The sequence below is a fragment of the Helicoverpa armigera genome, chromosome 1 (genome assembly GCF_030705265.1).
Source record: "Helicoverpa armigera isolate CAAS_96S chromosome 1, ASM3070526v1, whole genome shotgun sequence".
NCBI classification, from domain to species: Eukaryota; Metazoa; Arthropoda; class Insecta; order Lepidoptera; family Noctuidae; genus Helicoverpa; species Helicoverpa armigera.
Genome location: NC_087120.1, coordinates 4,244,339 through 4,256,883, shown reverse-complemented (window position 1 = coordinate 4,256,883; position 12,545 = coordinate 4,244,339). Strand labels below are relative to the sequence as shown.

The 12,545-nt window shown below is 37.8% G+C and overlaps 1 protein-coding gene across 1 annotated transcript in view; it reads left to right on the top strand.

Annotated features, from left to right (window-relative positions):
* The window catches only part of LOC110373013 (sushi, von Willebrand factor type A, EGF and pentraxin domain-containing protein 1), a 102,109-nt gene extending 91,996 nt beyond the window's left edge, over positions 1 to 10,113 (top strand). The window contains exons 9-18 of the mRNA XM_021330097.3: positions 236 to 412; positions 1,256 to 1,554; positions 2,994 to 3,228; positions 5,369 to 5,542; positions 5,825 to 6,004; positions 6,207 to 6,443; positions 6,970 to 7,149; positions 7,550 to 7,735; positions 7,907 to 8,195; positions 8,277 to 10,113. Of these exons, the coding sequence (XP_021185772.2) occupies positions 236 to 412; positions 1,256 to 1,554; positions 2,994 to 3,228; positions 5,369 to 5,542; positions 5,825 to 6,004; positions 6,207 to 6,443; positions 6,970 to 7,149; positions 7,550 to 7,735; positions 7,907 to 8,195; positions 8,277 to 8,553 (2,234 nt within the window). The 3' untranslated portion in view covers positions 8,554 to 10,113. The remainder of the gene's footprint in view (positions 1 to 235; positions 413 to 1,255; positions 1,555 to 2,993; positions 3,229 to 5,368; positions 5,543 to 5,824; positions 6,005 to 6,206; positions 6,444 to 6,969; positions 7,150 to 7,549; positions 7,736 to 7,906; positions 8,196 to 8,276) is intronic.
* Positions 10,114 to 12,545: the final 2,432 nt, after the last annotated feature.

The following is a 12,545-nucleotide window of genomic DNA, read 5'->3' as shown; positions in this document are numbered from 1 at the left end:
ATAAACACTAATGATTGTTTTTTTTTGGAGGAATTATGAAATGATGAGTTTCTGATGTTTTAACCAAACCTAAATTTGAGACAATCAGTGCTTGTGTTTGAAATATTTTTTTCATATACGGCGTTTGCGATTGCTATACCTACCTGTGTTTTGCGTTCTTAGATTCTATAAGAATTGTATAACCAAGTGAATAGTATTAAAGTTCAAAATCTTAATCTGCCAATTACTCCTCCAGTGCCTCCCTCTTGTGGAAGTCCGGATAAGCTGCTGAACACGACGATCGAAGGGAACAACTACCAAGTGGGAGCTTCCATTGCATACCGGTGCCCTGAAGGTCACATGCTTCTTGGAGACAAGACTCGAGAGTGCAAGAAGGATGGCTTCTGGTCTGGAACTGCTCCGAGCTGTAAATGTAAGTACATTGGATTTTTTTACATTCTTACCTATGCTAGGGTATGCTACTCGAGGTATTTGGAAATAGGTTGACGTTTTTTCCTAATCTCTCTTGTCTTTTAAGGCACTAGTTAACCGACGACATAAACATCAGTTTTCTGTAGACAGCTACTTACTATGAATTTACAAGTTTTAATGTTTTAGGAAAAACAGGCGATGAGGCTTATCATTTAAAATGAGCCTTAAACTGTTTAGCACGCACATATCAGACACTCAAACACAGTAAATAATTATGTCTTTAATTTTGTGTTATATTACCTATAAGCTACCTAAGAACATACTTACAACCTTGAACCACGACATTAACATTGAAAAACTGGGTCGCAAAGTGAAAGTCCGACTCAGCAAAGCAAATATTCTCGCTGCATCTGTAGTTAGTTCAATTGATTATCGATTGGTCAACCTTAAACTCTCGTGATCTCTTCTTACTCGTGCAGTACGTACTTTTACGAGTATGTATATTAACTTGGCCATGTCAAAGCCGCGCTGTTCAGTCGATCATGACGTTAAGCAATACTTAGCGCGGTCGGCCCGTGGATGGGTGGCCATTTTGACATGACGGGTCCCGGCTGTCATTTGAACATCTCATTACGGGTAGTCAGTAGCCAGAAAATCTGGCAGCCAGTCTTACGAAGGGTATAGGGTTGCCCGGGTAAGTGGGTTGAGCAGTTCAGATAGGCAGTCGCTCCATGTAAAACACTGGCTGCATCTGGTTTTATTAAAAGCTGACCCCAACATAGTTGGGAAAAAGCTAGGCAGATGAGTACTGAAGTTGTAAACTAATATTACGTATATTTTACAGATGTGAACTGCGGTGGGTTGACGCCAATTCAAGATGGTGAGGTGACATTGGTTGACGGGAAGACCACTCACGGAGCTAAGGCTGTATACTCTTGCCGAGAGAATTATACTCTGGTTGGAGAAGAAGAGCGGACTTGTGGTGACGAAGGCATTTGGAGTGGGGAAGCTCCCAAGTGCCTCTTCGACTGGTGCCCAGACCCGCCGCCAGTTACTGGTGCCGTTGTCAGCGTTGAAAGTCAGAAGGCTGGATCCCTCGCTACTTACAGCTGCCAGAATGGCTTCATACTATTTGGGTCACCGGTAAGACTAAATTAAAATTTTGACCAATGCAATACTATTGCGTGAATGTAATTTACAGTTTGGCTACGTGCGATTAATTAACGAAATAACTGAACAAATGACGCACTATTAGTTTATAGCAATCTATAAAGTAACTTTTTCGAATTCCAATATTGCTATAAACATTTTTTTATTCATAAAATACATCACACTTATACCGATTGAGAATCTGATCCTATTTGGTAGTGGTTAAAAAAGTTCGTTAACGAATCCGGTGTGGTTAACTTGTTTCCAAAATTGATGCAGTTTTGAATTACCGCTCTATTATATTTATTTATTTCGAAATTGACAAACTCAATATGCCAAAATAAAATAAATGAAATGGATATAATTAAAACCGGCACCTGAATGAAAGCCGACAGTCTGTGGTACTCACATGAACTATATAGATCCTACTCAATTTAAAAACAAATTTTCTTCCAAAAATACTAGTGTAAATTTAATGCAATACGCAAACTGTCAGAAATGTAATTAATCCGGGCAGAACCAATAGGCTGTCCCAGTTCTATGGGAACATATTAAGGGTCAATGCATGACCTATATAATATATTGAAATGTGTATGCTGTTAATAGCTTCTGCAACATTACATTTACCTTTAGGTATATAGTCGAATAAACATCTAGGGCAGTCGATAATTTTGTTACGTTAGTATCATGTGAATGTGTTAATGTATTCTTCATCAAAGCATATCTTATGTTTATTTATACAAAAATATCGGAAACGTGGACTATATAATCTGTAGTCGCTTTGAACAAGTTTTATGTAAATAAAGAGCCTTTGCCCGGCAGCGTGGCAATGAAAACTCGACATTGAAAATTGCGATAAATATTTTCTTGAAAACATTTACAGAGCATATTACTTCCAGTGCTTTGACGACAAACAAGTTGTAACATCGGCACGATCTGAACGACTCAATGAATTAATAAATACATTTCCCTGTAAAATGCATTTCGTCTTAACGCTCCTGTGAGTTCGTGCAGCTTAGTTAGAAGTAAACAGAACTCGCTTGAGAAATATCACGGTACTAGTAGGAACTATCGCAAACTGATACAAGTAACGTACGACAATCTTCTTATGCGTAAGTTTTTAATGATCTGTAGTCTGTAGTAGGAACGAGTAAAATAAGGCACTCAAGTGGAATTGTAGTAGGTAAGCAGTAAATATAGTAAACTGAATGTGTATGTGGAAAATAGGTCATAGCTTTTACATACGTATATCGATAGGACGTTATTTTTATGTCATGAATTAGAATTTTCAGACTAGCGGCTACATATGTAGATTTCAAAATTAGGCATGGATCGACTATAAATAAGAAGATGACATTCTTAAAAAAAAAGAAAGAGTTTTCTTCAATTTACTATAGCCTTCCTCTTAACTAATGAACTTCATTCCATTTCAGAGCGTGACCTGTACTCTGGGAGGCTCTTGGGCTGGCACTCCGCCGTCCTGCAAGTACGTAGACTGCGGCACTCCCGCGCAGGTCCACAAGGGCTCCTTCTCTCTGCTGAACGGGACCACGACGTATGGCTCTATCGCTCAGTTCAACTGCGAACCTGATTACTGGCTGGATGGCGCTGAAGTCCTTGAATGCAACAGAGATGGAAAATGGTCACATGATATACCTTCTTGTGAACGTAAGTAAAATTTTATTTTTATTTATGCTTAATATTATAAAACTGAAGAGTTTGTTTATCTCAGGATCTCAGGAAGTACTGGTCCGATTTGAAAAATTCTTTCAATGTTAGATAGCCCTATTTATCGGGGAAGGCTACTTTTTATGCGGGTTCGTGTAGAGGTTCCCACGGAATGTGGGTGAACCCGCTGGCAGAAGCTAGTAATAGGTATTTATTTTCTTCAAAACGTGATTTGCCAATAAAATGTTTATCTTTTATGACTTTTGAAATTATTATAAATGACAAGCTGTAGGTACGTACTGCATATTGGCTGAATCATTGAGAGATGAATTTGTGATTGAACACAGATCATTAGTTTGAATACGTTGAATGGCTACCCGTTAGATGATTATGGTGTCAGTGGAAAAGCCAGTAGCGGCGTAAGGGGGGGGCGGAGGGGGCGGTCCGCCCCGGGTGCCACGTCTGGGGGGGTGCCATCTCGGTCGGCACATAACTGCATGACCAGTATGGCACGGGCAGAAGGGACAAGTCACTGAGGGTGCCATTCTAATCTACAAAGCCTAGGTTCACTAGTAGTCACTGACTGCACGCTATTCAAATTCTAAACAAAATTACAACAGTCCATGCGCAAGACGTAGAGGCGACACTGAGAGGGGTGCCAGTCTGGCGGTCACCCCTCTCTTTCTTGTTTATTTGTTTTTACCTGATTATTTAAATTAATTCCTCAAAGTTATAAAAAAAAATCCGCTCCTTCGCTCGCGTTTTTTTCATCATTTCTGATTAAATCTGCGCTCTTTGAGTCCTCAATCGAACAAAAAGTTAAAGCACCGAAGTAGCAAAAACAACTGACGCTCTACGCTGTCGATTTCTAAGCTGTTTAGGAGGTGGAGGACTTTTGTGTCCCAAAACTCAAAAAATTTCGCGCTCGCAGCTTTTTCACCGGACACTGGTTTTTTTCAAACTTGTTTGAGTATTTTTGTGTTTTAAGACTCAAATTTTTCGCTGCGCTCGCGCCTTTCACTTACCTGTGACTTTTTTCTAATTTCTTTACACATCATTGCGTCCCAAAAATAAAAAATTTCGCGCTCGCTGCGCTCGCGGCTTCTCCTCTTTGCAGTAGTTTTTTCACACTTGTTTGGGTACTTTTGTGTTTCAAAACTAAAAAAATTTCGCGCTCGCTACGCTCGCGGCTTCTTCTCTTTGCAGTACTTTTTTCACACTTGTTTGGGTACTTTTGTGTTTCAAAACTAAAAAAATACCGCGGTTTCCTCTAAACTCGTTTTGGTACTTTGCTGTTCCAAAAATCTAAAATTTCGCGCTCGCTGCGCTCGCGGCTTTTTCACTTGCCGCTGGTTTTTATAAAACATGTTTGGTTTTCTACACGATTTTTAAGTACTTTAATTTACAATTTTATTCCGTGATTATACGTTGTCGTTTTTTTTGGAGGGGGGGGGAGGGGGTGCTTAATAGTTAGTCCGCCCCGGGTGCCACCCGATGCTACGCCGCCACTGGGAAAAGCATCAGTATCAATTAGGATTTCAGCCACTATGACGCAACCACACAACACTAATGAAGGATGCCCTTTTTGGTTTACAAAATACGAGTATTTAAATATCGGTAAAAATACTTAGGGTGCGTTTCTACACGGTGCAAGTAGCTCGCGCATATTGAGTCACAAGCTCCAGCGACTCGCGCATGTACCAAAGCAAAATACCCACCCGCGTGCTCTTGTCACTTGTCACTTGCGCATGTTAGCTTGCTCCAACTACATGCACCGTGTAGACGTGTCTTATCATCAGTTTTAAGCGATATCACTGAAAGAAAGAGGTGTTTTGGGCATAATGGCGTCCAAGGCCGATTTCGGCCACGGCGGCTGTTCTTATATTAGGAGATCAGCCAGCTGCGCAGGACATATTATAGTGCACAAACATTAGTGCACCTGGCACTCACTATTTCCTCACTCTCATAGCCCGATCGGACGGCAATCCGACACGACCGGAGAGAGATCAGGCGTAGGACCGACATTAACGTACTCTCCGATGCTCCGACGACGGGTGAATCAATCACCAACTTCCAGACTACGGGCTGCTTTGTGAAAGTTTCTACCACATACTATTGATATAAACGATCAATTTTACAGTGATATACTGCCCGAACCCCAAAGTTCCTGCCGGCGGTTACATGGAGGCTTACGACTATAATGTCCACTCGACCATAGACTTCCATTGCGACAAGGGGCACAAACTTGTTGGAGAACAGAGCCTTACGTGCCAACAAGACGGCGAGTGGTCCGGGGACTGGCCTAAATGTGAATGTGAGTATTTTAAAATCATAATTAGTGTTAGGATAAAAAAGCAATGAAACTGTTATCGTGAATAGATTAATGGGAGAATGTACCTGTGTGATTGATTTTTCTTACCAGCGATGAAGGAACTGGGACATTGATTTTGGGAAAGAGTACATTGGCAGTTTAGGAACCAGATTTGGGAGAAAATAAGCAGTTCAAGGGAAGCAAGGAAAAAAGTTAAAATTATCCAACATATATCACACATTATTAGAATCAATTTACATCTAAGTATTATTTTATCTCTTCTAGATGTGGACTGTGGCAAGCTACCATCCCTGCCATACGGTTCAGCCGACCTGCTCAACGGTACCACTCATTTGGGCAGCGTCATTCAATACTCATGCACCACTAACTTCAGACTGGTCGGTCCAGTCAGGAGGGTCTGCACAGAAGACTTCCAATGGAGTGACTCCTCGCCTAGATGCGAAGGTAAATATCCTAATATTTTCTTACACATTTTCCTTACACATCGAGTCGAATGTGGTGCAAAACGTTAGCTGTTTGGGGATCCTGTCCCTGAAAAACTGGTAATGTAATAAACGTCTTTAGACTCTGTTCCTTTTCAAACTTTAGCTGATACTTTAAGGCAAATGTCTGATGTAAAAAATTAACCATACTCTCTTATTTACAGAAATCCGCTGCTCAGACCCCTTAGTACCAGAGAACAGTATTGTATCAGTGTCGAACAACGACCGCAACCACGGTCGCACGCTCATCAGGACCGCAGCTACCACCAGCGTTGGCAACAGTTACAGAATAGGAGCGCACGTCAAGTACCGCTGTGAGAGAGGATACAAGGTGGTCGGCGAGAGTCTGTCGACCTGCGAGGATAATGGTCAATGGAGTGGTGTTACTCCGCGTTGTCAATGTAAGAGTTGATATCCTACTATATTATAATATTATAAACGCGAAAGTTTGTATGTATGGATGTATGGATGTATGGATGTTTGTTACTCTTTCACGCAAAAACTACTGAATGGATTTTAATGAAACTTTACAATAATATAGCTTATACATCAGAATAACACATAGGCTACAATTTGTAAACATATTGTTCGAAATACTAAACCTGCGCAGACGAAGTCGCGGGCACCAGCTAGTGATTTATAAATGCTGTTCTAATTTCTAACTGAACTTGTTTATATCCTACAGTGATTACTGGCCAGTTTCACCAATAACTGATGAAGTCGCTGGTAGCCTTTTGGAAAATCGAATCGATCTGACAGACAAATTATAACTTTTAATTTCACAGGTCTCAGCTCGCAATAACTGGCAGAAACTAGCAGCCTTTACAGGGCAGATAGCATGAATTATCAGATAACAAACTACCTTTATCGGTAACCAGTGAAAACTGGACTACATTTTCTAATTGAGCCTTCTTTCTTGGTTCACAGACGTGGACTGCGGCGACCCAGGTCTCATTCAGAATGGCAAGGTGACGCTCGCGACCAACGCGACTTACTATGGCGCGGCCGCGTTATACGAGTGCCATGAACATTGGCAGCTCGATGGCGTGTCCAGGAGGCTGTGCCAGGATAATGGCACTTGGAGCTCTGAAGCACCAGTTTGTAAAGGTAAGCTGCAGAGAGCATGTGGTCTTTCAATATTCACTTCTAGAAAAGCACTTTCAGTTGTCAATTTATGATAGTATTAGGTAGCCGTTTTCCCGCGGTTTCACTCGCGTCTCGTGGGAGCTACTGCCTGCACCGAGAGAAAATATGGCCTATATTACTCGCTGATAATATAGCTTGGTAAAATTGGCTAATGGTGAAATTTAAAATCGGTCCACTAGTTTTTGAGTTCATCTATTACAACCAAACAAACAAAGTTTTCCTCTTTATAATATTAGTATAGACGAGTAGTTTTGATTCATGTTGGCATAGCAATCTAGCCTATTTCCTACTGCTTTTTTAAATTATTCGTAAATAATGTTACGTAATTCAAATCTAAAGGATTTCTTATTTTGTCCAACAGAAATAACGTGCACAGACCCCTCGATTCAGATCAAGGGTAGCATCGGTCTGTTAGTCGCGACATCGACGTTGAGCATCGGAGGAGAGGCCCACTACCGATGTGAGCGAGGGTACGGCTTGCAAGGAAACCAGACGAGGACATGCAAGCCGAAGGGACAGTGGAGTGGGGCTCCACCAGTTTGTATACGTAAGTATTTTGTGAATATTCAAATAAATAATTACAGAAATAGTATAAAAGCACCGACGCCAAATATTAAACAATTGAAAGAAAAAAGTATGTACAGTAGATGCTCACATGTCTTCTTAGTACCTCTTAAGGTAATTCACAATCATAACCAATTTCTTCTTTTATCCACAGCCATCGACTGCAAAACTCCCGGCACGATCGAGAACGGTCGCATCATCATCTCGAATAGCTCCACACTGTTCGGCAGTTCCATCGAGTACCACTGCTTACCACAGTTCCAGCGCGTTGGGCCATTCCTCCGCAAGTGCATGGACGATGGCAAGTGGTCCGGAGAAGAGCCCAGCTGTGTCATCATCACCAATGAAGCGGCTGAGAACGGAACTCTTCCCCTCAGTGTTGGCGTTGGATGCGGTGTGGTCCTGTTCTTACTGATGCTGCTTGGAGTTATTTATTTGAGGCTGTAAGTAACTAATTAAACTACATATTTAATACTAGGTTTTTAAAATGGTATACATAATGGTTCGATCTTATTATTCCTCAGACGAAAAGCCACGCCAGTAAAGAACACGGAGAATATAGAAGGTGCGGAGCGCAAGGAAGACCAAAACGCCGCGGTCATGAGCTACGCAACGCTCCACGACACGAACGGCAGACATATCTATGACCATGTCTCCGACAATGTATACGACTCTCCGTACAGTGAGAGGATCGCCGACAACGTCGCGTACGGCAGACGAAGCGACACAGACTCGGCCTATGAGCCTGAACCCACGGGCCCGAGCGCCGTCGTCACCATCAACGGAGTCGCCGTACGCTGACCGGCGACAGACACCTTGTGGCTCGAAAAACTTTTTAGGTAACCAAATCCGACGCTTAATTGGTGTTCCTCAGTGTAAATGTTACCTGTAAATTTCCCCTTTAAAGTGGTTACCATTGACTCGAGTGTTCAAACGATACTTTAGTTTTAGGGTTAGATTAGAATCCCATTGCTAGTTGATCACCAACCCTTACTAGGTATTGTACCAAAGATGTAAATGTGTTGGATTCGTGTGATAATTTAAGACTGCAATTCTAATATATTAAATTGTATTTTTTTGTAAATCACGATTTCATTTAAGACAAAATAATGAGGCTTTATCATTAAACTAATTTTAACGATAAACCCTCACCGTATTCCTATACTTATCAGGTATCTATCGCTTTTCTACTTTTACTTTTATTGCATAACGACTGCGAACGCGTGCATTCACGAAAATATAGGTTGTATTTATTTAATCAATTTCTTTCAGAAAATACTTATCTAGTCTGTCTAAAACCAGATTCTTTGAACCGCTTTGAATTGCAGTCTTAAATATTGTGTACTTTTTGTTTGTTTTTATGTTTTTAAACAAAATCTTTACGATACGAACAAAGAGTTTAATTATATTTAGGTTTAAATACAAATATATATTTAGTTAAAAATGTATTTATTATTATTTAACGAACGATTAGAATTTGATGCCAAAATAATTCTGCTAATAATGAAATGCTTTTGTACACGCGGTAAATTAAGGAATATTAGTTTATATTCTTATTGTTCCTTTTGAATTATATAGACTCTTAATTAATTGGGATATTCTAGTAGATTATTTTTGTTTTCAGAATTATTACTTATGGTATAATCGTGGTGTTAGACGGTGAGGTACTAACTTTCACGTGCTTATTCCGTGTTGCTTTACTTATGTTTCACTTATTGTTTTGTAAATAGTACTTAGGTTAGTTTTAATCTTAAGTAATTCGTAGTTATCAATTGCCTGTAAAAATCTATACATTACTTACTACGTCAACCATTGTAAATTATAATACTTACCTAGATACGTAGGTATATCTACCTGCCTAAAATAAAATGCGTAGAGGGCACGATTGAATTGAATAAGTATTTAAATTATATTTCATTACGCTTTGTAAACGAATAGATAGGTACTGAACTTTTTTATTTCCACAATTGTTATTTTCCACGAGGTATCACAATATTTGTAATTAGGATAACTGCTCAATATTATGCTGTCTGGAAAGATTTGGATAAAACCCTGATCTGAGCATGCCTGTATAATTATTATAATCTATCAAACATTTTATTACTTTGACTATCCCTATATTATAATGATCTCGATGAAAATTATGGCCATTTCTACCGCTTACCACGAGTAAAACTGCCATTTCCTATATAAAATATATTTTCGAGTGGTACCTACGTCACAGACAGGAATATTATAAATAAACTAATAATTTTATTAAGTGTTCATCAGAATAAACCGTAATATTTTTGTTATATTTTATACTATGTACAATAATTTCAACTTAAGACAGATTCGTTAAATAAATGTTCTGAATGTGGTTTTGTGTATTTTCTTTTTATACACCTTTCTAAAATATCCTATTAGTTTGACTATTGACATACCTTGACAATCAGAGCCTAGGTAAGACAGAATTGGTGGGTACGTAGGAATAAAAAATATTAAAAATACAAAACAATGTAAGTATTTTACTATCTCCTTTATTTGTATAAAATTGACAAGACATCGAGAAGACAACGATAGCTTAATAACACAGTATAAGTAGATGTTTATAATATATAATTACTATATACCTATTAAATCCTCATAGGTTGATTATTTACAAATACATACATAAATATATAAGAAAACAATCGATAGATTCAGTGATTCGACAAAAATACCATAAGATATATCCATCAATTAAAAATAGGTTTTACTTTTTATGTTTTAATGATATTTTTTAGAAGTAGTGATTATAGTACGTAAATAGTAAATGCAAAGATCCTTTGCTGCATAGATATACTGCAAGAACAATTTGCACCAAGTAAAACATAAATTCGCTTAGAGTAAATTGTCGTCCTGTCAATGATTATAATATAAGGAGGAACATCTATAATGTATTGTATTTATTGGTAACATTTAGATAATATTTGAACAATCAGTAGGTATATCGGTATATGTAGACACAAATACATTTAGTAGGATAATAATTCGTTCGTAATATTGAACTTGCTTAACTTCTATGGACAAATAGTTTTAATAATTTATTTGATATTCACAAACTGCGGACTCAGAAAAATAGAAAAGTTGGTAAGGAAAGGGCTCCAAAAATGTCTAAAGATCGTTTGGTATAGTAGATATAAAAAATATCAGAAAGTTTCTAGCCTACAGGTAGGTTGTACAATAAATAGGCATGTTGTACAAGTAATCGCTTGAAAAGAAACAATATGGATCGGTAGGTATGACCCGGATAGCTGTAATCGGACAGTCTTAAGCCTATATTTTTCTAAGTATATAACTTTAATGTAAATATGAGTAGGTAGACACTTTATTAACATTCAATCAATGACATCAAAAATGTAGTCGTAGATGGCCTTAATTCTATGTAATATTTTATGTAACGTTAGTCAAGTTTGAACTATTATCTACTTATTTTTATGAATATTTTTTTTCATCAATATTTTTATGTTTTATATATTATGTAGGTATGTACTTGTACGTATATGTGAGAACTTACTATAGGTATTACAGAAGCGACGACTGGTCGGTATTTGGCAAACAGTTATCTACTAATTATTCTTAAACATTTAACATTTAGACAGTTTCAAAAAGATTTAGAGCCCACAGTTTCGACAGGGGAGAGATCCAGATAATTATGATGCATAAAATCTAACAAATAATAATTATTTTTAAATATTATTCTAAATATGATAATTTTAAGTACGTATCACCCGAACTTTATCCAATGCATATTTACGTAGAGCTTATTCAATATACAATATACCAATATTGGTTAATGAACGCCAAAAGGCCAACGGGAAATAATCGACTGATGTTTAAGTCCTTTTAAGTTATGTAGTGTCATATTATTCTTTTTATTCCTATTGTATGGAGTAACTGTGATTGTGTTCATCTAAGGTAGGGTTACACAAAACCTAGTACATTAAGTATAGGTAACAATCGCTGCATGCAGGTATAGGGAACATGGTTAAATGTCGTTATAAGCAAGTCATCAATATTTTAATTTTACAATACCAATAAGATTCAGACATTTCTCAAAGAATCACAATTTATCTATATACCGCTGGGACGGCAATCTCGAATATTGTCAAGTACTTCAGCTCTTCATTTAGTGCCTTATCTAGACAAAATACATTAATTTCGTAAGCCACCCGTGTTAAGGCAGTTTATCCAATATCAAGGATTTATTCTAAATTTTCGAAAAATAAGCTTTTAAAAGGTAAATTAATAGGAGAGGCCAACGGTAATTCTGTGTTACATACCAATACAGGTTGTTTTTTTTATGAATGTTATAGCGAAACAGACCTAAGACGCTATTTGTCTTGTATCTATTAAAATATAGCTATTGTTCATAATGATGTTTGACATATTGTCCTGAATTCACAGGAAATATTGCAGGTTCACAATAATAATACCGCAATTCCTCAAGCATGTCCGCCAGGAATGACTTAATATCAAACCTAATATAATGAACTCAATCTATAAAGGCACGCGTCGGTTTATAAATCAGGTTTTTAGAGAAATATTAAATATCAAAAGAATTTGAAGCATTGGGCACTTGTAAGAAACAAACACATTTTTTCAGAAATGTGTGTTAAGTGTAAACGTTCTCTCGACCTGCAGCAAATTTTTCATAACTTTTCTTTTGAAATTCGTTCAAAAAACTAAGCGAGAATTGTATTAATTAACCAAAACAAATAAAGGAAACGGAAATAATGATAAGAAAGGATAAAACGAAAACAAAACAAAAA